This window comes from Micropterus dolomieu, linkage group LG06 (genome assembly GCF_021292245.1).
Source record: "Micropterus dolomieu isolate WLL.071019.BEF.003 ecotype Adirondacks linkage group LG06, ASM2129224v1, whole genome shotgun sequence".
In the NCBI taxonomy this organism is placed as follows: domain Eukaryota; kingdom Metazoa; phylum Chordata; class Actinopteri; order Centrarchiformes; family Centrarchidae; genus Micropterus; species Micropterus dolomieu.
The window spans coordinates 9,243,646-9,268,004 of NC_060155.1; the positions used below are offsets into that span (position 1 = coordinate 9,243,646).

The 24,359-nt window shown below is 42.3% G+C and overlaps 1 protein-coding gene across 6 annotated transcripts in view; it reads left to right on the top strand.

The window, feature by feature from the left end:
• The window catches only part of LOC123972869 (receptor-type tyrosine-protein phosphatase F), a 166,445-nt gene that overhangs the window by 106,541 nt on the left and 35,545 nt on the right, over positions 1-24,359 (top strand). For 4 of the 6 annotated variants that reach the window (XM_046052594.1, XM_046052595.1, XM_046052593.1 and 1 more), the window contains exons 9-19: positions 213-346; positions 931-1,075; positions 4,437-4,742; positions 5,558-5,751; positions 12,479-12,505; positions 15,538-15,655; positions 16,323-16,895; positions 17,531-17,631; positions 18,316-18,563; positions 20,082-20,160; positions 21,348-21,572. In XM_046052594.1, the coding sequence (XP_045908550.1) occupies positions 213-346; positions 931-1,075; positions 4,437-4,742; positions 5,558-5,751; positions 12,479-12,505; positions 15,538-15,655; positions 16,323-16,895; positions 17,531-17,631; positions 18,316-18,563; positions 20,082-20,160; positions 21,348-21,572 (2,150 nt within the window). The remainder of the gene's footprint in view (positions 1-212; positions 347-930; positions 1,076-4,436; positions 4,743-5,557; positions 5,752-12,478; positions 12,506-15,537; positions 15,656-16,322; positions 16,896-17,530; positions 17,632-18,315; positions 18,564-20,081; positions 20,161-21,347; positions 21,573-24,359) is intronic. The other 2 variants (XM_046052596.1, XM_046052598.1) reach the window with 1 other exon arrangement.

The window sequence follows — 24,359 nt, forward strand, 5'->3', positions numbered from 1 at the left end:
TGTATTTTATTTGGCCAATGTTGTGTGTATTATAGGGTTCATAAGGTTATTTGTGAATTAGTTTTTCTTTGCCATGCAAATGCCTTCCCATACACTCAGTTTTGAGGAGGTGGTTATCGCTGCTGACACTGTGGAGAACATTTAGCTTTTGTAATGTGCTCTTTTTGTTCCTGTTATTCTTCAACCTGTGTCTTCTCTCTCTCTGTACCCAGTCCCTGCTCAGCCGTCCAGCTTTGAGGCTGAAGCCGAGCTGGACAGTAGCATCATGCTAACTTGGCTGTGGCCCGTGCAGGACCCCATCACTAAGTATGAGCTGCAATACTGGGAGGCCGGTTCAGACATCAAGGTTAGACTACAGCGTGAAGTTATAATTAATTTATGACCTGGTTTTCTCTCCTACTAGCTGTCTGTCTATCCAGCTAACTTTTTATCTAGCTAGCTGTCTGTCTAAATATCTATTTCACTTATATTTTCTCATATTCTGCTGTGAGATTGCAGACAAATGAATCTTGCTCTTTATGATGCAATCTCTCTGAATGGGAAGCAGGGGCTGAAGCAATGTTATTATAGTAATGCAGTCAACTCCCCTGCTGATGAGAAAGATTTATTATAGTAAATGACTGCAAAATTGTTTTGTTCTGTCTCTTTGTTATGGCCCTTTGTTCAACCCTGTTGGACCACTGAACCAGTTGTAAACTGGAGGACAATTTGTTTTTGGAACAGGTTGCACTCAAATTTAGCTGTATTCTCTACTTGTGAATGTAGGAAGAAGAGGCAGCAGTCTAGGCTTTAGGACCTCAGTTAAAGATTAATTCCTCCATGTCCATACAATACAACAAACTATACCCATTTAGCTCAACACTTGAAAAAACATACGCATCTGTAATTTTAATTCCCTTGCATCTTTCTGCTTAATTTGAAACCCTCCAGATACATGTGACCTTCGACCCAGTGGGCTCCTATGCTGTGAATAATCTAAAGCCTGACACTTTATACCGTTTCTCGCTGGCAGCCCGTTCTGAAATGGGTTTAGGCGTCTACACCCAGGCCATCGAGGCTCGCACCGCTCAGTCCAGTAAGTCCATAATTTTTCTCCTTTGCATTGTCTCTCTCATCTTTCTTATCTCTTTTTGTCCACTAACCAATGATTTTGTAGAGTAACAGTCACCCACAGCTGGCTGCAGCAAGTTTAGGTAGGACAGAGTCGAGTTTCATAGAGCTTAAATCAGACAACATTGGCAACTTGAATGTCAAGTCAATTTCAGCACAACATAAAATGCTGACAGTGCTGCCATCCCGGTCAGCCTCACACGCCCACCACCTCCCCTCTGTCACCAACACTAACCCTCCTGTCCATCTATCTGAGGACAGGCCCTGTGTTCAGTGTCAAAGGTACGTTTAATGTGTGTTTCCCTACATTTGTGAGCTGTGCTGTGTTAGTTTGCCTGATATCATTATGTGCTTTTTTAGTGCCAGCACTCAAAATGTCACTCTCTGCCAGTGGACTGCTGATTTTTTTGCAGTGGTAGCACCATGCTTGTACCATCTCACCAAACAGGCTTATGTGCAGTGGATTTGTGCTTTGCCCACATTTTGTACAGAACTCCATTTTATTAAAAACAAAAGGTTCACATGAATAATTGTACCTTTGCAATTTGAACCATAACTGGGTTTATGATATGAATGAAAAGACCCGATACTAATTCTTAGGATTAGCTAGATATTCTGCAACTGTCACTTCCAATCCCAAGCCACTAGCCTTTAAAAGCTTTTTTTTTAAATACTGAAATTGTATTAGAAAATTTAAAATAAAACTTTTCAGATGTCTCAAAGAAATGCCAAAACAACATCAGATGAACAGAATTGCATTAAAATTTCTGTCCAGTCAGTAACAGGATCACTGTGGCTGGAACATTAAAATAGAAAAGAATACTATAGACTGGGCAGAAATTATGGATATCTCCCCCATGACAAGAGACAAATTAATTGAAGAGCTAACACCTCTGACAACTACAGAGTTACATAACTGTCGATTGAGATCACAAGTGGTGATGAGCATTTGGAGGATGGTGGGAGGATGGTGTGCATGAAATCAGCGGAAGCCTTGGGAAGGTTCTGAGGCAAATAGGCAGTGGGAAAGTGTGACATTTTCTTGTATAGCATTTAAATGTTTGGAATAATTTCTGTTAAGATTCAGAGCAATGAACATAACTGAGATGTATTCATATTTGTTTGCTGTATATATGGACAAACACAGCGGTATGAAGTTGTATAATACTTTACCGAAAACAGAGCGGGAAATTGTAAAAGTTACAGTTGTTAAGATGATTGAAATTCCTTAGTTCAAGGTTCAAAACACGTAGATGTAAGTAATGGTATGGTGATGCTGTCAGTGTTTTGCTTACACCATAAATGTTAAAGACAGCAGGTCTATATTATATATAAAACAGGTCTATATTTGAATTATGATTGGTTCAGATACACACAAAATGCCAATTTTCCATCTATACCTCAAACTCGTCAAATAATTATGAATTGGGCTTTAAAAGGTATGTATTTTTTTCATCTATATTTTTATCTCTATTTTAAGCCCTCTCTTTGTTTTGCTAATGTTTGCCTCCGAGGCGTATGTATTTCCTGTGATGTTGTCCTTCCCCATCCAATTTCACTTTGATCTGGCAGATTTTTCATCAGGACCTCAAAATCGCAATATATTCTACAAATCATCAGTGTTGTCTTGATTTAGTCTGACACCCTTTTTGTAATACATATGTGGTGTTGTCAGGTCTTTGTAGTTTTCTGTCCACTGTCTTGTGGATCAGGGACCATCTGATGAGACTTTGATCTCTTCTGTTAAGCCCTAATGTTTTGAAAAGGTGGCGTTTCATATTCTGGCATTAGTTTATTGCATTCTTATTTGAGCTAACTGTTCATTGCTCTGCTTATTAAAAAAGAAATTCCATGGGCATGCTTTATAAGAACAACTTGCTTTGACTTTTATTATTACGATTATTGTTCTTAGTTTGGTTCATTCTTTTTTGAAGTGGCCTTTTTGTAGAGTTGAATAAGTTTGTGATTAAGTTAGATGCATGTAATGTACGAATGCCATTGTGTTTGTTTTCAGTGTTGTTCTTGTTCCTGATATATAATTTCTTTTGTTTTTTTGTTTTTCTCTGGACTTGAGAGTTTACATATATTTTATACTGCAGCTGTCTATTTTTCCATACTGCAGGTAAAGCTATAGATTACCAACCATTACAATCTCGTACACAAATAGCATATCTATTTGTATTTAAACACATAAAAGTGAATCTGGCATGTAGATATTTTATGCCTATACATTACTAAAACATCTGTGTTGATGTCCTGTTGGGCCAGTAGTTTTTAGACTAAAATCATATTCCTACAACATCGGCTGTTCAATTCTAGTCATTAAAATCCATAGGGTTAATGAGAGAGCAGCACTGAGTGGTAAACCTGGAATATTTAGGAATTTGTTCCATCTGATAGCCATAACAATAATGTTTTCCATAGCGGTGGCTATTAACCAGATGTTGACAATAGCTGGAATGTTCATAATCTTTACTGATTAGCTTCATGTATGACTTCAGGACAGACCAGTGTATCTCAGCTGCAGCCCTGAGCAGGGTCTGATAAACACTGTTATAAAGCCCAGAGTTTCTGCATCAATGTGCGAACACCAGTCAACACTGTCAAGCACTTGTTCACACACTCGCACATCTATGGCCAGTTTATTGCTCCCCCTGCATACTGCGAGAGGCAGCAGAGAAGGCAGTTGGGGACAAATTATGTCTTTATAAAAACATTTCCTTCTAAAATTTTGGCACATTTTAATATTCGGTTGAGCCCACCCTGTAGTTTCGTGGCCTCTCGCGTAAATGTAGTGCCAAACACAGCTTGATCAGTAGCCTGGTAATGTGTTGTTGAAGGCAATCTCTCAGTCCGGAGGCAGTATCCTGTTTAGTAGGGAAGCTTTTTGTATTCAGTAAAAATATAAAATAAATTAAAATGTCATATTCAAACGTTATCAAATTTATCACCTACAGTATGAGTACAAATTATTTGTGAACAGCAGTTTTTATATTCCAAGCTTAATTTGTAATGCCTGTCCCTATTTTGGCTTTCATTTAAAAAAATCATTTGCAGTGCAGTAGAAAAAAACAAACAAACATTTGCTCTATAGGGAAATGTGCCAGATGATACAATTTAAGGTTTCATTTGAAGCTTAATTTTGCATACATACTGTAGGTGGTGAAACTCACAAATATTATATTGGCATTTTGAATATTACATTTTAGTTTTCATATTGACTACTGAACAAAAAGCTTTCAGTTTTTCCTTATGTTTTTGTTTATTTTTTGTTTGCTTGATCCGTGCCTCCCTTCATGTGGTTGTTCCCCCCCATTCCCCTGCAGCCCCATCCGCCCCCCCTCAGGAAGTACATCTGGTCAGCCTGAGCTCCACCAGTCTCAAGGTGAGTTGGGTGGCACCGCCCGCCGCTAGCCGCCACGGCGCCATTGTGCGCTACACAGTCAGCTACCAGGCACTGGCTGGGGAGGACACAGAGCGGCATGAGGTTCCGGATATCGGCGCAGACGCCACCAGCTATGTGCTGGAGGCCCTGGAGAAGTGGACTGAGTATCAGGTGTGGGTGAGGGCACACACTGATGTGGGCCCAGGCCCTGAGAGTGCCCCGGTGAGGATAAGAACCAAAGAGGATGGTAGGTTGACACCTCCCCTTAAGAAGAGTGCTCTCAGACTCTTAACATCTCTATTGCTTGGAGCCGGTTGTTACTATTTTACTTTACTCTCTTCATCTTCTACTGCGCATTTCTTTGTGTCTTGTTGATCAGATAGTGGTAGCAGGGGGAGTCACCTTCTCTTTTTTCCTCCTTTCAGCTTGTTGTCTATAGCTTCGACACTTTACACCTAGGCTCATGAAGGCTCATCACCCCCGGGCCTCAGCTCTGCACCACTTTCCTCTGCATTCACTGTTTAAATGCCTTCTTCTTTTCTTTCTTCTGTTTTTAGCAATGGAAGTGGAGCAGAACTCACCCTCTCCATGTTATCACTCTTGCCTCTTTTTCTCACTCATTCCTCGTTTTGTTTGCAGTCTGATAGAGAGCGGCTGCCCCTAAGAGAGAGCCATTTATAATTAATTTGTTTGAAGTTTTCTGCAACATCGCTAATTTCATACCGGAATTAAGGACGTTACAGACATTACTAGACCACATGCTGTCCCGCATAGGGTGTTTTGGGGACACAGTAGGCATAGAAGGTCTAATATATTGATATTATTTTGATGCAAGCATCTAGTATTACTTCCTTCTATAGAGCACCCAAGTCTATAAAAAACTCAGTAGTCCTTATTTTGGTTCCCCATCACAAAACACAGTGAACTGAAGAAAATCACTAACTCTGCATATTTTGACTCTTTCCTCTATCTCTCTCTCACACTGTTTCTCTCTTTCTGTCTTACTCTGGCATTCTGCTTTCCTCCCCTTCTCACCCTCCCCTTTTTTTTTCTGGTTTCCAGTGCCAGGAGCACCCCCCAGGAAGCTGGAGGTTGAGGCAATAAACTCCACAGCAATCAGGGTCACCTGGAAGCCACCACTGCAGGTGAAGCAGCACGGCCAAATCCGAGGCTACCAAGTCATCTTCTCTCGGCTTGAAAACGGCGAACCGCGAGGCCAGCCTAACATCATGGACGTTGCTTTGCCAGAGGCACAGGTACTGGATGTTGTCTCACTCCTGTCCCGTCTTCGTCTGTCTCTCTTTCAATGTCTGTAGTTGTCTTGTGTTCATTTCCCACTATTTTCATTCTCCACCGCTGCCCTATTCCTTTCCATTTTTCTGAGTTCACACTTCATTTCCCCCATACCAGATGACACACGTGGAATTTTCTTTCTGTCGACTTCATTACCCCTCCCCCCAACCCCCCTATTTTCATCGTTCTCCACATGTGACATTTGACTCTAAATTGGTACCCTGCTCCCACAGCTTTGGATTAGCTGTCGTAACAAGATCCATTCTAATTCTACAGTAATAGCTATTAAATATTTTATATGTGTTACATCAGGATGGGGCTTAGTGTAATCAATGCACCTCTCTTTGCAGTTTTAGCAGTAATACATATGCACTGCCTTGTTACCATGTTTATAAATTAGAGTTATTTTCCTGACGCCGCCCTTTACACATTAATGCAGGCTGCTCTGAATCGCCCAAAGCTGTGACACCGTAAGATGGATGAGAGATTGTAATCCTTAAGAGGGATTCAGCGATTCATGAATATCTTAAAACCAAAAAACCCACTCTCACTTTATCCCTCTCTCCGGGAGAGAAGAGACCAGCTTAAGAGCCTCTTTCTGATTGTTTGCCGGGAGTAACATTTGCGCGAACACGCATTCACTTGCACCCTTGATGGCCTCACACAAAAAACATCTAATTTGAACAAGTAAGCGATCCCTGGCCGCAGGAATACCATAAAAATCTCAACAACCGTGCATGTGTCTCTGAGTGGCGTTTGCTGATAGATGTTTTGCTGCAGTGTTAAAGGAGACCAACAGGTTGCTGGTTCAGTACTCAGAATGTGCACACTGCTGTGCCCTTGAGTGGAGCTATTAACCCTCATTTGCTTTGGCAAACACCTTGCTGTCTTAAGTATTATCATTTCGGAAGAACTATCAAAGTCACCTTCAAATTATGTGTCAGATGTGCTACAGTAGAAGCTTGTATAAGTAAGTTTTTCTTGTGTGTGTGGTTGTCAAGCCAAGTGAAACCTTTCACGTGGGACTGTATAGCAAATTTGAAAGTTACATAAAAGTTATTTTAAATTTATTTTAGCCAGATAGAGAATAACTATAAAAGATAAGCTCTGGCTGACATCACCTGGCCATGTCCCTACACCTGACCAAATGGTCTACCCTCAGCTCTCACAGTCCACATTCTCACAGTTGTTTTACAGCAGTAGTTTCTGGCAGCTGCTGATGACAGTTCATTGTTATCTGACTCTGTGTACCAGAGTGCTTGACAGCCAGGACAGCATCGTTTGGTCTGGAAGAACAGAAAAACATGGTGGCTGCTTGTCTTCCTGGAAGTGTTTTCTTTATGTCGACATGTTTAGCGTGACTTTGTTTTGCATTATGAAAACTGAACTGAACATGACCCCACTTGTTGTGCAAACAATACTCCCCGCCATGTCTCATTTGTGCCAGGTTCACACAATAAACACAAAGCCACACTGCAATTTGGCACTCAGGATAGCTCTCATGTTCCAGTTTGGTGTCTGGGGCACCTCTCAAAACTCACCATCCCCTCCCTGGCAGAAACCTGAATTTCCCCTCCCTTCTGTGTTTTTCCTTTTCTCCCGTGTCCTCCTTTTGCACCCTTCCTGCCTGAGAAGCCGGTTGACTAATTACCAGAGCCTTGCGTGCAGGTTGGTTACCCTTGATTGAGTCATCTCAACGGATTGTTTTTAAGACGGTGCTGAGTAGCCAACCTGCAAGGACCTGCCCAGACGTCATTAAAGACCACACAGTCAGCCGACGCTCCCTTGTCCACGTTCACCCAACTGGTTTTAGAACAATCACTCCTTTTCTCACACATTTTTCCATTCATGTACCCCAACAACAAGTGGAAAAACACAACGCAGATAACATGAGAAAACATGCTCACTGCTTATATCAACCTTGTAGTAGGCGTTCCAGCTGGCTGAGAAGAGTTCATGACTCATCCTAGACTCATGCAAATCCCTCAAACGCACACCTGTAATTGATGATACATAAAAGGAAAAAAACAATTTTCTTCTATCTTGGCACATCCCATAGTGCTTCTCTCAAGAATTTGCCTAATGTGTTGTGAAATCAGTTCCATATCCACCCTTTCACCTGCATTGGATGCACACTAAGCCTGCCAGGAGGAAAAGAAAAATCCAGATTTTCCAGGGCTCTCACTACATAGCGCAGCCTCACCTTACACTTCAGTCAAGTCAACTGATTGGCTTGCAGATTCTGTAAAAATTGCTGTCACCTCTCCCCTTGTCTTTGTCTCTCTGTTTCTGGCTCCTTCTCTCCTCTTCACCCTCTCTCAGGGTTAGCTGAAATGCTGGGAGGAGAGCTAGTAGAGCTTGCTTGTGCGTGGGCGGTTTAAGCGCCTCTTTTCTTTTCAAGCAGGAGCCCACACAGCGCCCTCATTTCCCTGCTAAATTTAAACCAGAGGCCATGTTAACAGTGTGATGTTATCGACCCCTTTCCAACCATATTTGTGTTGGGAAAGTGGCCTGAACCTGAGTGGGCAACTCCACACCATATAGCCTGCTCCATCACTGTGCACTACCAGCAACCTCTAGGCTTGTGATTTACATATACCCATCTGTAAAAGTTTGCTGAAAATGGCGTGATTGAGTTTGAAGCCATTAGCCACTGTTTGTGCTTCTATACATTTTCTGCACAAGTTTGCCTTCCTGCACAAGTCTGCCTTTATCCAGCACTACTTTTCCAGGTTCATTTTGTTTGACCACTCATGCGTTTTTTGCGGTGTGTGTGTGCACGTTAGTGTGTGGGAACGAGCGAGGCAATGCTTCACTGCGTCTACGGCCTTCACTGCCTCAGATTGGAGTTGAATGTGAATCCAAAAAAAAAAAGGAGAAAAGAAGCACCTCAGCCCGTTTCACTCCATCAATCATGACAGCTCTTTCTCTTCCACATCACTCGTTCCCCCCTCATTCCCATTTTTATAGCCACACATCTCGGCCCATGTCATCACATTTGCATTCACCCGCCTGCAAATTATACCGCTCCGTTTCCACAAACGACGCTTATCAGCAATGATGTGTTTTCAGCTTGCGTTGGCATTCGAAATATAAATGGGGGATAATTTATAATTCTCCCATGGATTTAAGCAGAAAGCAAAAGCAGTTGCGATAGAAAGGGATTAAGCCCAAGATGTGATAGGAACTCTTGCAAACCTTAATGTGTTCGTTGCTCTGTTGACATACTGAGTGGAGTCGATGGTAAACAAATTAAGCAATTAGGCACGTCGCAAACTGTTATTCATGGAGTTAAATAGCAGCTGTTCTTCAGTGGTACTATTAAGTGGCCCTCTACGTCAGGGGAGCACGAGGCAGCACTTTTTAATGCGCCATGTGTGTCGACCAGTCGCAACGGGACCATATAGAGGCCTTGCTCATGCTTGAGTTAGCTGGTTGGTGGTGAAGACCCATGCACAGGGATGAGGGTGAATAAGTTGGGTCCTTTGTCTTTTCATATGTCAACAGCCAATGGAGGGTGAACATTGTCTCTCCAGTGCACAATGAATCAGCATTATGTGAGGCTCACGCTCCTTGTTTGTGAAGGTCTGGAGTTGCAGGAAGGGAAAGTTGGGTAGCAGGAAGGCAGACACCACTGCCAAATTTTGTCTCAAAGGCAGTGTCTACTGTATCACCTTCTTCTTCTTAAAGGAGTAGTTCACCTAAATTACATAAAGACATATTTTGTCAATTGCCTGAACAATTAGTATCTAGATGGGATCTAAAACATATAAATGTGGCTTTATTTGCTCAGTAGATATATTCTGCCTCAAGGGCTGAACAATTTGATGAAAATATCCTTGCCAATATTGTGAGTGAGATTAAAATCTATTTCTACAAGAACAAAAATCTGATAAAGTGAGAGTTGCTTGTTGTTTAGGGCCTCCCAGGGTCCTCTGCTCTTTAAAATTTTCAGCTGCACAAAAGTCAACTTACAACTTTGCTAGTATTCCATGGAAAATCTGACTTATTTTGCATTTGGAAAGATATTAATGTTCCCGAACGGCCGGTCCATTTCAGGCCGGATGTCAAGAGTTTTTATATTTCAGTTTCTAATGTTTTACTTTATGATCCGCGACTGCGCTGGCTGGCCCGTCAGCTGAGGCAACCGCTACCTGTGTGTCTATCAGAAAGGGCCAAACCAATACTTTCAATAAGGAAGGGGTATACAAGTGGCCCCTCCCAACTTGGACAGATCCTCGTTTTTGCTGATTGGCTCAACGGCGCCGATCAAAGGAGTTTACTTTTCATCTGGGGCGAGTTCAATCTCCAAACGTTTTGTCGGGGCTGAACTCAGCGCTGGGTTGTGTGATAAGCACAACAGAGATGGTAAATGTGGCGAAAAGAGAGGAAGAGGAAAAAGAAAGCTGTGGTGCCGAAAAAATTAAAATTAAGAAGAAAAAAATGTTGGCACAAGAGGCAGCTAAATGCACCAAATTAACCGACTTCTTGGCAGAAAGGTTGCTGTAGCAGGTGAAGCAGGACTCTGTACAGGGAGAGACAGGTGCACAATTAGGAGGCTATTGCATTTATTATACACTGAAATTATTTACGTATAAGCATATACATTATAAACAACAGTTTGCAATGTGATATCACACAAACACAACATCCTTATATAAGCAAGGAATCTCTTTATGTCTGTATGTATATTAGCTGTTACAGTCAGTGAAGGTGATGCAGAGAGACAGGGTGATGATGACCCTAGTTATGTTCATGAGGAGGGAGAGGAAGAACAGGAGGAGCAGCAGGAGGAGACAGTCAATGGAACCAGACAAAACAATGACAGGTACAGGGGCAGCGTGCAGGGCTGGGTAGGCAATCATATGTATAGATAGAATTAGAACATGGATTATTGTTAGTCATATTTATTACTGATGTTTTTCTCGTGCATCTGTAGCTGTACAATCAATAGAAGCAGAGTCAACCTACTCAGAGCTGAAGATGAGGGATTTGATTTTTTTGCTCACACATACACACACTGCTCTATTTTATGGGACTGCCTTGTAGTATTGTAGTATATTTAAGAATTTTAGCACTCTCACTGACTCAGACTTGCCTGACCTGGTCTTATTCAGTGCAGAGCTGCCTTGCTTATACAAGCTGAAGAGGCAGGTGTCATCCTGAAGTTTCTTAAAGGTGTTCAATGTAATCTGATTGACTGTATACAACAAAAACACTAATATGTATTAAAATAACTGCAAAAAATATTTCTGTGCGCCCCCAAAGGGCGCTTGAATAAAAGGCCTCTCCGCCTCAACGTCCTGGACTGAATTACAGTCCCAGTACATCCTTGGTGGTATGAACAACATTACTTAGTCATTTTCAAAAATAATCATAACAAATGTAGCATTCTATTTTATAATAACAGCTACATAATGGCAATGGAGTAATAATGGCAAAGAGCTCGTAAATCTCATCTGGTGAAGTTTAGCTATGGTTCTGACGACCCTTAAGGTTGTCTGCTCTGCACTTTTGCTATTGCAAACTTCATAAACTGAGAGGATACATTGGTGTTGAATTTTTGAATATTAAGAGCAGAACCAATAAAATTCCATTCACCTTGGGGTGTATGGGGGCGGACAATGGAAATCCAAAACCATAGATAACTCCAGTCTGGACAAATAAAATCTAAACTATCTGCATGCATTGATACCAACAGAGGAAAGGGAGAAAATGTATTATTGTTTTGTAATTTGGGTGATCCAAACCTTTAACTAACTAGAACTCTTGATGGATCCTTCACATCCTTCCCTAATCTCCTGATGTTCCAGCATCATTGCTTGCCAGTCAGCAGAAGTTGTTTTTATGCAACTAAATGTTCAAATGTAATTGCTTACTGCCTGTCACTGTCACCCAGCTTTCTTCCTCAGCCCCCCGTTCTGTATTTGTCATTTTTTCCCACATCATTGTCACCAGTGTCATCTCTCCTGCCCCTTGTCAGCCAGGCCACCCATCAGTGAACTCCTCTGCAGTAGCTGAACTGTGGAGCGAGTTTCTGGTAAACACCAGCCGTTGCGTTCTGCATCGATGGGGTTTGATGTCACAGGGCTAGCATAGCAGCAATGGTAATAGGATTTCACGCTCGGCACCAACGGAGCCCCGCGGCACGAAATGGGCTTTCACTTCCCCCGGGAATCACTTGGCCAAGCACAGCGAGCAAGGAGAACATTTTGAAAACATATTGAAATATAATGAATAAAAGGCCCTGCCTCCATTTCAGAACGGAGGAAATGCTTCAAAGATTCTGCATAGTTTATGCTTTATTGTCACAGCGAGATAGTTATCATACTGAATAGAGGTGTTCTGTGATTAAGGAAGTGAGAGGTTTTTTTTATTAGATTCATAGGCAAATGAGAAACAAGGCAGTGCATCATAAACAATAATGAATTTCACAACCATTGCTCAACTTGGTTACACAATTATTTTTATGCCACTCAACTTGTCTTCATTGCTTTTCTTTTTTTTACTCCCTCTCTTCCATCACCGTCTCTCTGCGTGTTTTTTTTTTTCAGTTGCATGCCTCTCTTGACACCTACATTCATCTGTCTTTGAGCGAAAAAAAGACAAGAGCTTTTTTTCCCTGCTTGTTGTGTTGTCTCTGACTCATTTCTCTCCCCGCCCTGTGTCCTGTGTCTTCTCTCCCATCAGTGGAATATTGAGGAGTCCACCGAGCATGTGAGTAACCCTCATGTGTGCTGCTGGGTTGTCTTGCAGGGCAAGCTCTTCTCCCCTCTGCAGTTTGGGGGTGCAGTGTGTGCTTGTGTATTTAGATAACTGAGTTTTGTGTGCCTGTGTATGTGTGTGTGTGTGTTTATTTCTGTGTGCCTATAATCCACTCGGTGTGAACCCTCATAAAAGATCATAACCCCATCATAACCACAGCAAGAGACGTGTGTCCTAACGATTCCTGGTTTTTATATTTATATGTGTGTGATGTTCTCTAAAAGCTACTACAACCACAAAGCAGGAGGATTATTTCCACTGATGATTGCGTACAAGTCTATTATTTCAACATTTTACCTAGTAGTAACAGCTGGGCCTTCACTCAGATCTGAGGGACTTGCTGCAGCGAGCATGCAGTGCTTTCCCCTGTCATCGAGCGTACAGTGCAGTCAAAGGCTGTGTGTCACCATCCCAGTGAGACGCTGACATTAATCAGGCTTGCCTAACCTGCTGCCTCACCTACTGTTTCAGATGGCATGTCTATTTGAGGGGAGGAGCTGTGTTTTTTTTATCAGCTCCACACATCTCCTAGATTGCCACCAGCCTTTCATGTACTTTTCATTTGCCTGGATGGCAGCTCACTGTTCCATGGCTGTCACGCAGCCCTTTGTTTTGGCTTATTACCTCCCAGACGTCATATTGCACTAGCATAAATGCAGAGCCTCTTACAGTTCTTAGTCAGAAATTCAATAGAAAACTGCCAGAATGACAAACATTGTTTTCAGCATTCAAACAAGGGCAAAGATGTTTAAAAAAAGCTTTACAGCTTTTAAGAAACCGCATTGAAGAATTAATTTGAGCAATTTTTGGTTCATTGTTTCCTCTCTGACAGAAAATATAGAAAACTGGTTAATCAATCCAGTGACCACGCGCAGAGCGTTTTTTTATTCATCTGTTTATATATCATCTACTGGATGTTTTTTTCTTTCGCGCAGAGCATTTGATTTATTTGATAACAGCCAGTTAAAAAAAAATCTGCTTCCAGAGCACACATGGCCAGATTCCTTCAGCTACACCCACATGGCATGAGTCAGGGTTGCCTCCTCTCCCTCTCCTCTTAATGTGTTGATTAACACCTGACAGACACAGAGCTAGACACTGTCAGAGGAAGACATCTGGTCACACATCTTTATTATTTCTTTAGCAGCCATTTTTAGGCGATAGCAGTCTGTGTGCCAGGTGTCAGAAGCAAAAACATGCGTGCATGCAAAACAGCATGTCTTGTTGACCCATGGCATGTTTACAGGGAGTAGAATTTTGAAGCAATTTAACATATTTTCATGTAATTATTGCATAATTAATGCAAGTCAACACAAATAAAACACATCAAATATGCTAAAGCAAAAAATTGTCTGAAGCATATATATTTGTTTAAACTGTGCTGCCCATTTTCCCCTGGCATTTTCTTCCCTAGTGAGGATAGTGGTGTAGGGAGGCTTATAGAGAAGAATCCGTTTCTATAACTAGTCGACTTGATAATCTCTGTAATGCCCTTTGGTGCTGCTCTAAGCATTTGCTCTGAAGGAAACTTTGATGCCTCGCTTTTTCTATTTTCTGCTGAGTTTCAAAAGTGTTCCTAGACCCAATTTGACCTTGGCAGAATAAGGGGGGCAGGGGGATCTCTGCTTAGACTGTTAAAGCCATTTTGTATGATTAAAGTAATGAGACTTCTTCCATAAAGTTAAAATGGTTTTATGATACAGTAATTTAGCATTTTCTCCCCCGTCTCTCTTAAAGGCTAGTATGGGAGCACCAAGTGTCCCTTAAAGAGAAGAGCAGTAAAAAGCATTGTCAAACAGAGCTGGCTTATATAGGCTGTTAAATGTTCTTCTATGGTTAGGTAATTAAAACTTCATTAGTTAGAGAAACAGCATTAGGGCAAAGCCGTATAACATCCTAAGAGTATGAGAGGTTTGCGAGGAGATCCGGCAGGAAGGCTTGTAGGCATTGGCATATTCGTCCTCTCAGTGGCCCCAGTCAGAAACAGACAACTCCAGTATGTGTGCTCAAGCTGCAGGCGTTCATTTGTTCTTGGTTTTGAGTGTGTGCTCATGTCTGCGTGTATCAGTGTGTGTTCACATGTGCACATTTATGGTGTATCTCTACGTGCATGCATTTTTTTAATGTGTGTGTTATATGCAGTATATGTACATTGGTGAGTATATGTATTTACATGTGTGTGTGTTTATGTCTGTTTACAAATGGGCTTTGTTCAAGCTCAGAGTGTTTAATTCCAGAGTGTGTGGGTGTGTTTTTATTCAGACTGATGCAGTCTGGTGAAGTGAGTGCCAGCACTGCAGCAGGTTACCAATAACAATGTGTACCTCAGTTTGCTGTGTTTCTGCTGTCTGTTCAGTTACTGATTTGTTCAACCACCCTAGTGTGTCTGTGTTTTTGTTTCATTCAACCCAACTTACATGGGAATCCAGAGGGGCAATAACTACCAAGAATATAACAATATAATAATGTTTAACATCATTCTGATGGGTTTTTTTATCTTTTAGTTTTTATGATGTCCCACAGTCTGAAGTGTACTGTTTGTGGGCTTTTACAGACTGCAGTGTAGTGATGATCCTAAGCTCCTCTGGGTATAATCTCATGCTTATCCATGCAGCAGGCATGAACACTGACACACTGGTGATGTTCTTGTTCATATGGTTGGTTTGTTGGTTAATGGGTTCAGCGCGGGCCTTACAATTGGGGTTTTCTCGACTAAGAAAAGTTCCTGGTCCTGTTTGTGTCTGTTTCTCTGTTAAGTGCTTCAAATGTTTTGTTACCAGATATAGGTAAATTGATCAAAAAACTACAAGTGGATAAAGAAGGGTGTTTAATTGTATTGTGGTTTCTTTTGGTGCTGTGTGGTTTGTGAGGGGATGGGCGCTTGTGTGAGAGGGGTGTTGTTGTTTTTTTTGCCATTGAGGCGGCCTCGCTCAGGCTCACTGATTCCTTTTAATCTCTGACCTCATGATTTTTCAATTTTGCAGGAGGCCATCATTGCGGGACTGCACTCTGAAACCACCTACTCTGTCACTGTAGCAGCATACACCACCAAGGGAGACGGCGCTCGTAGCAAAGCTAAAGTCATCACCACGACTGGAGCAGGTCAGAGTGGGTTTTATCAGGGTTGTCATGTAAAACATAGGATATGTGCTATCTGTGAATACTGTGGTATTCTTTTTAATGCTTTAAACTGATAACCTCTGTCTCCCTCATTCAAGAAGATGCTATGATTAGAAGATTGTCCACATGACTGTAATGTCATGTTAGCATACGTGGGATGCTACATATATGTAAGCCTAGACTAGTTACCATAACTGCTGTTGAAGTGCTATGACTAAGACATGTAACCCTCGTGTGCTCCATTAAAGATGGATGTCAGTGGATATTTTTTATATGGGGCATTTCTTAAGTATCAAATCTCTGTATCTTTTTAGAGTAAAAGTTTGTCATTTTGTGAAATACGATCTTTTGCATCGAGAGTTGATCAATATCACTCTCATATCTGTTAATCAATGAGCTGCGAGATAATTATTGACTCTTATTGCTAAACTAAGCTAACTAACCGGCTGCTGACTCTGCCCTTATATTTAACAGACAGATATGAGAACGGTATACATTTACACATTTAACTCTTTGCAAGAAAGGGAATAAGCTTATCTCCCAAAATGTATGAACTATTATTTAAATCTGATGTATTTTTTAAATAGTTTCAGTTAGAGGAGTTACAACACATCTTATTAATTTCTTTCAACTTCAATGTTTTTTTCAGTGCCAGGCAAGCCGACTATGATGATCAGCACTACCATGGGCAACACAGCACTAATCCAGTGGCAACCTCCCAAGGATATGGTGGGCGAGTTGATGGGCTACCAGCTGCAGTACAAGCGAACTGATGAGGAAACCTACACATCACGCGAGCTGAAAAAGATTGACGACCATTACACTGTCACTGAGCTGCACAAAGGCGCAACTTATGTCTTCCGCCTTAGCGCCCGTAACCGTGCTGGCATTGGTGAGGCCTACATAAAGGAGATCAGCACCCCTGAAGATGTGCCCTCCGGTTTCCCGTTCAACCTGCAAGTCACGGGACTGACCCAGTCCAGCACCCAGCTGACCTGGGAGCCCCCGCTGCAGGCCGAAAGGAACGGCAAAATCACATATTACCTGGTTGTTTACAGGGACATCAACAGTCAGCAGAACACCACCAACCGCACAGCAGACACGCACATGACAATCCAGGGCCTTAATCCTGACACCACCTATGACATCCGGGTTCAGGCGTATACCAGTAAGGGCGGGGGACCCCTCAGCCCCAGCATTCAGAGCAGGACCATGTCAAATGGTAGGACACAGGGCTGACATTTACACATAAACATGCCAGAGGTGTTTGATTTGAAAACATAAAATCGTGAATACATAATCATTACATGTACATATACACATACAACTTTGTCAGAAACATATGTGAACACCATATCACCTGCTTATCTTTTGAACACTGGTTATTTTTCTATCAGTGCCACATCTTCTCATCTACCACTCAGTACAGCACTGTGTTTATTGATTTATAGTACTAATCTCATTACACGCTGCAGTCACATTACCATGCCTCCCCATCCTCCCTCCCATTAGACACAAATCTAAAGCATGTACCTCATGCATTTTATAATCTTATAAATGTGAGATTTCTTATGTCTTGTTTTGAACGGATTGTAATAAATGGAACTTGCTTAGGGAGATGAAGGCTGTTTTTATGTGATCTGTAACCAAGCATGAATGAGATTGCTGAGGCCCACTGCTTCCCCCCCGTGGCTTGTCAAGTGTGGTCATAAGGTATTATCGCGGTATACTTTCGCATTATTTACTGAGGGGGTTACTTGTCTTACAATAGTGTGAAATTGAATAATTATGAGATCACTTTTCTGGAGTCCAAGATGTCATACTTGAGATATTAATCGAAGGATTTTCCCTCCCTAGATTTTCCCACCCTAAACTTTGGTGTCAAAGCTGTCACAAAAACATCTGTCCTCCTCACCTGGGATTTGCCACCGAACTACAAATCCCAAGTGCCTTTCAAGGTGAGTGCTAGGATTTCAGCAATCCTGAAAAAAATCCACATCCATTTGCTCAAGGACAGATGTCACCGTGAACACAATTTGCATAGACATAGACTTTACCTTATTGATCACTTTTCAATGCTTTTATAAACTATAATATTTTTTAATGTTTTTGCTATTATACTTAGATAACATTGATTGCAATAAGGCATTGTAAAATCTCAGATTTTCAACCAACATAATAAATGCAGTACTTGTCTGTACATGTACTGTACAAGCATTATATTTGCAACATAATTTTATTGCAGTGCAAGACTATTAGCTGTTAACACTTTCACCCAGGTGTGATGCAGTGACTTTCCCTGTTTGCATTGAATAATATGAAAAGCCAAATTCATGCTCATTTAAGAGGTGTAATAATCTGTCAAAATTATATTATTTCAATTCCCACCCTATGGTAATGGAGCAAAGACAATTTGAAGTGTAAAAAAGCTATTTGATATGCTCCAATGGGCAAGTGCGACGCATAAGCTCATGAGATGAGGTGTCAGACGAGATAGGCCATAGTGCTTTTGTCCATGTGTGTGTCTGTGTGCGTTAGAGGGAGTGAGAGGAGAGAGTATTGCATTTGTCTAGAGGATATACATTTTGTGTATGTATGTTAACATAAACCGTAACTCCAAGTTTTCTCTTGTGTGGTCACAGATCTTATACAACCAGCAAAGCGTGGAGGTGCTGGGAAACCTGAAGAGGAAGCTGATCACGCAACTGCAGCCAGACACAGACTACTCTTTTGTGCTGACAAGCAGGGGCAACATTGCTGGGGGTCTGCAGCAGCAGGTGTCCATCCGCACTGCCCCTGACCTGATCAAGACCAAGCCCAGCACACATCAGGCTCAGGGTGGCAAGATGACCATAAACCTGCCCAAAGTCCTGACCACCACACGTGTCAGGTCAGTACTGAGACACACTGGATCGAACACACAGGCCAACTCTGATTCTGGGCATAAATCTATGATGATGATTGTTGTGAACCAGTGGGCTCCGTTTTCTTGAATTAGCATATGGATTAATGTAGCTCCATTTGTGTTTGACTCTTGGCTGCTGCAGTGACCAAGTATTCGATCAGGAAGGTGTCTGTGATGAACAACAATCATCCGGCAGTATTTACAATTTGATTTTATGCAAAGTTGAGATGTATACACACTACAAAAACACCCCATTAACTTAATACTGTAAATAAATGAAGACAAGAAATGAAAAAAGGAATTTGTACTTGCAATTTGAGCAGTTTGGGCCTCGCTTGTGGTCCCTTGTCAATAACGGAAGCTTATTCAACTGCAACTTGAAACTGAACCTTTTCAACAGCAGCATAAGTGGCACACTTTTAACTGAACAATACCAAACCTATTTTGTAACTTAAAGCTGTGACTTTTAGTTTCAGGCAACTTTATGACACAGCAGCTGATCAAGACTTTTAACATCAGGTCAAGCTTTATTATCTTTTGACTCAAATTGTTAAGAGCAGAATTGTGCCTGAACCTAAAGAGTAAAGGCTTTTCTTCAGAAAAACACACACACACACACACACACACACACACACATCTTAGTAGGGGGAGTGCACAGTGTTGATTGGTAAAAAGATTACAGGGCTGTCAAGGCTGGCCAAGCTCCAGCACAGTCTGACAGGCAAAGAGCGCACGTGATTGGGCACTGGAGAGTCTGAGTTGTGTGTGTGCGGGTGAGAAGGTGGGGTGAGGAGTCTTGTTAGACATGTCTTCTCCCACTCCCAGACTTGACTGACTGTTGAATCACAGAATTGATGCCTGGAGAGAAGGGGAGAGAAGCAGCTGCTTTCGCTGTCAGCAGTAGCTGATTTTACAAGTGGTTGAATGCCGCAGTGGGGGAAAAACTTTGAGCTGAGAGAAGACACGAGAGAGACAGCAAGTGAGAGCCAGCACATAAATAAGCACAGACACAGATGTTTGTACATTGTGTACTCACAAGCACCATTCATTTTCTTACTCCTTAGTTTAACCCTAAACTCCTAAATGTCTTTCTAATGTCTTTTTTGTCCTTCTATTTTTGGTCTTTATAATGATAGCAGTAAAAAAAAAAAAAACAGACAAGTAGTCACATAGCTGGTCCTATTAACCTAAGGAATCCTATGGGGAAGTCTATTAGCCGATGGCTTCTCTCGCTGGGATAGTGTTTGTTCCATACTACATGGCAGATGTTCTTAGTGATTAGCCATTAATTGGAGAATGCAGTGCCAATCTGCTGGTGTTCGACCTTGGTGGGACCTGCTTGTGTACCACTCAAGTTTTGAATTCAGCCCAGCAAGTGTCACAGTGAAAGTGTGTCTCTCTAAATATTTTACTGTGTTATTAATGTGCTTTGGCCCACTTTGATCTCAGCGTGTATGTACTTCAGTAAGTCTGTCTTAACACAGGCTTTATTTCTCTTGGCAGGTGGTACTACATCGTGGTGGTGCCGGTGTCCCAGTCAACGCGGCGGTGGAAGAATCCAGACGAGATGGACCTAGACGAGGTGAGTGCCAGCCGGTTGCTGATTGGCTAATGTGCCAGGTCAGGGGTCATCGTTAGCATATCCCTTTCCAACTGGGTAGGAAGTCAGTGGTTGGAGCTAATTAGCTCTACCCTTCTGGGCTCAGGCAGGGGGGGTGGCAGGGCAGAGAGATTTTAAACAATGACTCACTCGGGCAGGTGGGGAATGTCCTGATTGGATGCCAGGTCTGCAGACAGTACCCATCTGTTGAATCCAACAGTTTGTGCACAGAGTACTGTTGATCCAAATGTTAAGCAAGTAAACCTCCTTTATATATCACTTTCAAAACAGTAGTTCCAAATTACTGTTGGACCACCATATTTTACTTTGGAATCTTTATAGTCAGGGTTTGGCAACTCCAAACAAAGTTTTACATAAGGTGCTGAAGCGAGGATAAAGATTTATGACTGCTTTATTATGCTATTGAATAAAGGTCTTCCTTATCCACAAGAGATTTTAAGCTAAATGACATGCCTAAATATTAATAGCATCATTTTTAAGTAAACTGCGAGGCTCGTTGGTTTGAATCGCTATTGTTCAAGCTCCCTGAAGAAATAACAGAAGAGACCAAGAGCGGGAGAGAGATGGGACTCCCTGAGTCATTAAACACTGAGCAGGCCATTGTCTCCTCCCTCCGACATAATGATTTAATAAAGCTACATCTGGAGCAGCACATGAGACATCACTGACAGAAAACAAAATGCTGCTGAAAACACAATGCCGCAGTGCTGTATGCTCCTGCTCATTTATTAACCAAGCTGGCAGTCATGCTGAGATTGTGTGCTGGAGCAAGCGCTAATTGCTCACTTCGTAGCCTGGCTGCATTGTTTGCGAAGTTATATCACTGAGCAAAGGGCATTTTAGCTGTGTGGAATCATTATCTCTTATTTGGAGGCATGGTTAAAAAAACAGACCTGGACAGTTGCTTTATTGCACATAAATTACTTAAGATTTTTTTCACACCCAACCAACAAAGATTAGTTTTTTGCCCACAGTCGCATTGATGTGAGAATTTAGCCTTTGACCTCCATGTTACAGTATGATGAAAGAAATTTAGGCTCTTTACTAATGAGAAATGTATTTTTTCCGATTAGAGGTCAGGAACCTACTCACTTTGACTCTTCGTAGCCAGTCTTGACCTTAACCTTTGCTCTCTATGTTTTCCACAGTTGCTCAAGTCAAGTGAAGGCCCTGTCCTGAGGCGCAGACGTCACCTGGATCCCTCCAAGCCTTACATCGCTGCCAAATTGGCCTCACTGCCGACCACCTTCACAGTGGGTGATGAGAAGAGGTACAACGGCTTCTACAACAAGCCCCTGACCAGTCCGCAGGAGTATCTCTGCTTTGTCCTGGCCGTGCTTCGATATGAAGGGACAGACACCGCTGCTAATTATGTAAGAAACACACACGCAGATACACACACATTTAGTAAAACTTCCACCCTACTGATCAAGGACATACAATCATTCTCAACAGCAAAAGTCATAGTATTTTTATTTTTTTTGGATTTCTAAGTGACGGCCCCTATGGTCTGGATTGATTAAAACCTAAGCCTGTTCTTTATATTTGGACATGTCTCACCTTTTCTTTTTTTGGACAACCAGTTTAAGTTTATCACCTATCCTAAGGCTCTATCATCCTTTCCAAAATTACAGTGGCAAGCCAAATTGTTGTTGTTTTTACTGCCACTGCCCCTTTAATGCAGCCGGCTCTAAAAGTCATTGCAGCCTGTCCTGATGACTCCCTTATCAGTTGACAATGACATCAGAGATCCAGCTTTGCCTTTTCCGCAGCCAGCAGGGCCCCGGGCAGATCTCTTGACAGTGCTTATACAAGACTCTCGGCTTTCTAAGTGGAGGCCCCATGCACTCGTCAAACAGCACTAACACAGAAGCCCAGCTCACCATGGGATGGTCTGGAGTAAACTTCACTGCAGGAAGAATGAGAGACCGCGATTGCTCTGGGCTCTTCCACTACACGGGACATGCATATTTAGTAGCTGGGCCCTTGGCGACCACAGAGGGAGAGAGAGAGCGAGTGCTCCATGTACGAAACCGAATCCCAGACTTTTCACCTATTTCTATATCTTCTCTCTGTCCTCCCAGCTCTTTTTCTTTTGCTCACTCCCTGCTTCCCTGTGTCTCTCTCCCTCTCTCCGTCTTTCTCAACCATGAAGAGAGTAGAGGAGATTGATTAGTGCGGCTGGAGTTAAGAGGGAGACGAGAGGCCTGGTCACAGGGCCTAGGGAGTCTGTAAAGCAGGCCTGATGCCTGATTCCCTTGAAATGCTGCTTTAAATGTCCCTAAAGCCCCCCCCCACCCCCCACCCCCCCATAATCCCCCACTTCTTTGCTCTGACAAGGGGAGGGTGGTGCGAAGCAGGCTATAGTGGGCAGCCACGATACACTTGACTTCAAAGGAGATGCTTAAACCCCATCGCTGCACAACACTCTCTCTGCACCTGCCAGATACACCAGGTTGGATCTGTGGCGCTCAGTTCTTGTCTTTTTCTGTGTACTCCCCCTCCTAAAACTATGTTGAACCCTCACACCTGTAAACTTAATGGCTTGAATTAATCAGGCTTCACTCACAGAGTCAATCAGTGTTTACTTTTACCTCAGAAACTTGGTAATTAACGTTTTTCTGCAACATGACACTTAATGACACCTGATTTCCTTAAGTGGAGTAAAGGTTTGCAGGTTTGCTATATTGCTGGAGAAACCTTTTTGTGACCATTTATTCACTCAAACAGTTTTATAACAGGATTTTTACAGGTGCACATGTGCAAGACTAAGACTTTAGACAGAGAAGGTATCCCTGTGACAGGGATCAAAGGAAAGATCATGCAGTACATTCTTGAACCCAAAATAATTATATCCCAAGTCAGACACTGAAACTGAAGCAAAAGTCTAAATAAGTTGGCATGCATAGCTGAGCAGTAGATTTTGAAAAATCAGACACGTGCACACATAGAAACTAAAAACTCTCAGTTTCTTACTACAGAGCCTGTCCTCTCACTGAACCACGAGTCCAAAGTCCCCAGAAAAAAAAAACCTCTTCAGGCTGTAACATTGTACTGTGTTACAAGTCCACTCAAAATATGCCACCCTTGGTTGAAAAAGGACAGTAGCAGATAGGAAATAAATTCAATAACTGACTTGCTCCATATGAGAAACACAGGATTTGCAGTGAAAAGATTACTGCAGTGCATGTAAACACCTTGATTTACTAATTTCTCCCAGTAACCTGTTTTTTTTTGTATGCAGTAACACTGAATTCTGAGATGGTGACTACAGGCAGGCTGTCATTGATCGCCGCACATATCCCCTAACAGCACTCTTTGGGAAACTCAGATACCGCAGCAGTGTTTGTTTTTGTCACCCCCAACGCAGCACTTGCAAACGTTTATTACCAAACAAACGGATACAGAAGGTAAAGCGCTCAGCGAGTTTGAGCAGTTTGCAGAAGCTGCCTCGAGCAGGATCTTCACCAGACCCAGGAGAATAAGACAACAAGTACAGGAGTAAATAACTTGTGTCTTTACTACACTTCCTCGCCACCACCCAAACTCCCCCAGCGTAGATCAAACTGGACCGCCAGGGTTTAATAAGCCCTCGTATATCAATGGCCACAAGCAGCCAGCAGTGGTTGGAGGGAAGAAGAGAAGGAAAAAAGGCAAAGGGGGATGAGAGAGAGAAAGAAGAAGAGAGTGTGCCTTCATGTCTCCCCAGCACCCAAGGCTGATAAACAAGCCGGGGGAAGTGTGAAATGGGATGATAGATGCTGGGTGTGTATAAACAGTATCATTTAATGTGAGAAGAGAGGGAGGGAGGGAGGGAGGTAGCATGAAATAATGTGTGATGTGGGGGGGGGGGGCTAGGAAAAGAGGAAAGCCAAATTTTTGTCTTGTGTCCTGTCCAGCCTGTGAAGCTCGCATGTGAGGAAGTGAACTGGTGGAAGAGGAGGAGTCTGTGCTAATGTGTGTTTTTCTTTTGATAAGAGAGAGGTGAGCTTGTGGCACAGAGAGAAACCAAAACAGAGAGTGTTCAAATGTGTTAAGCACAGTTTTCTGTTTGCAGTGCTATCCAAGCATTTATATTCTACTCACTCTCAACAAGAATTGGCTTTGTAGCACTAATTCTGTTGGCGCTCTGGGCTCAAAACACCCTTAACATGGAAGAC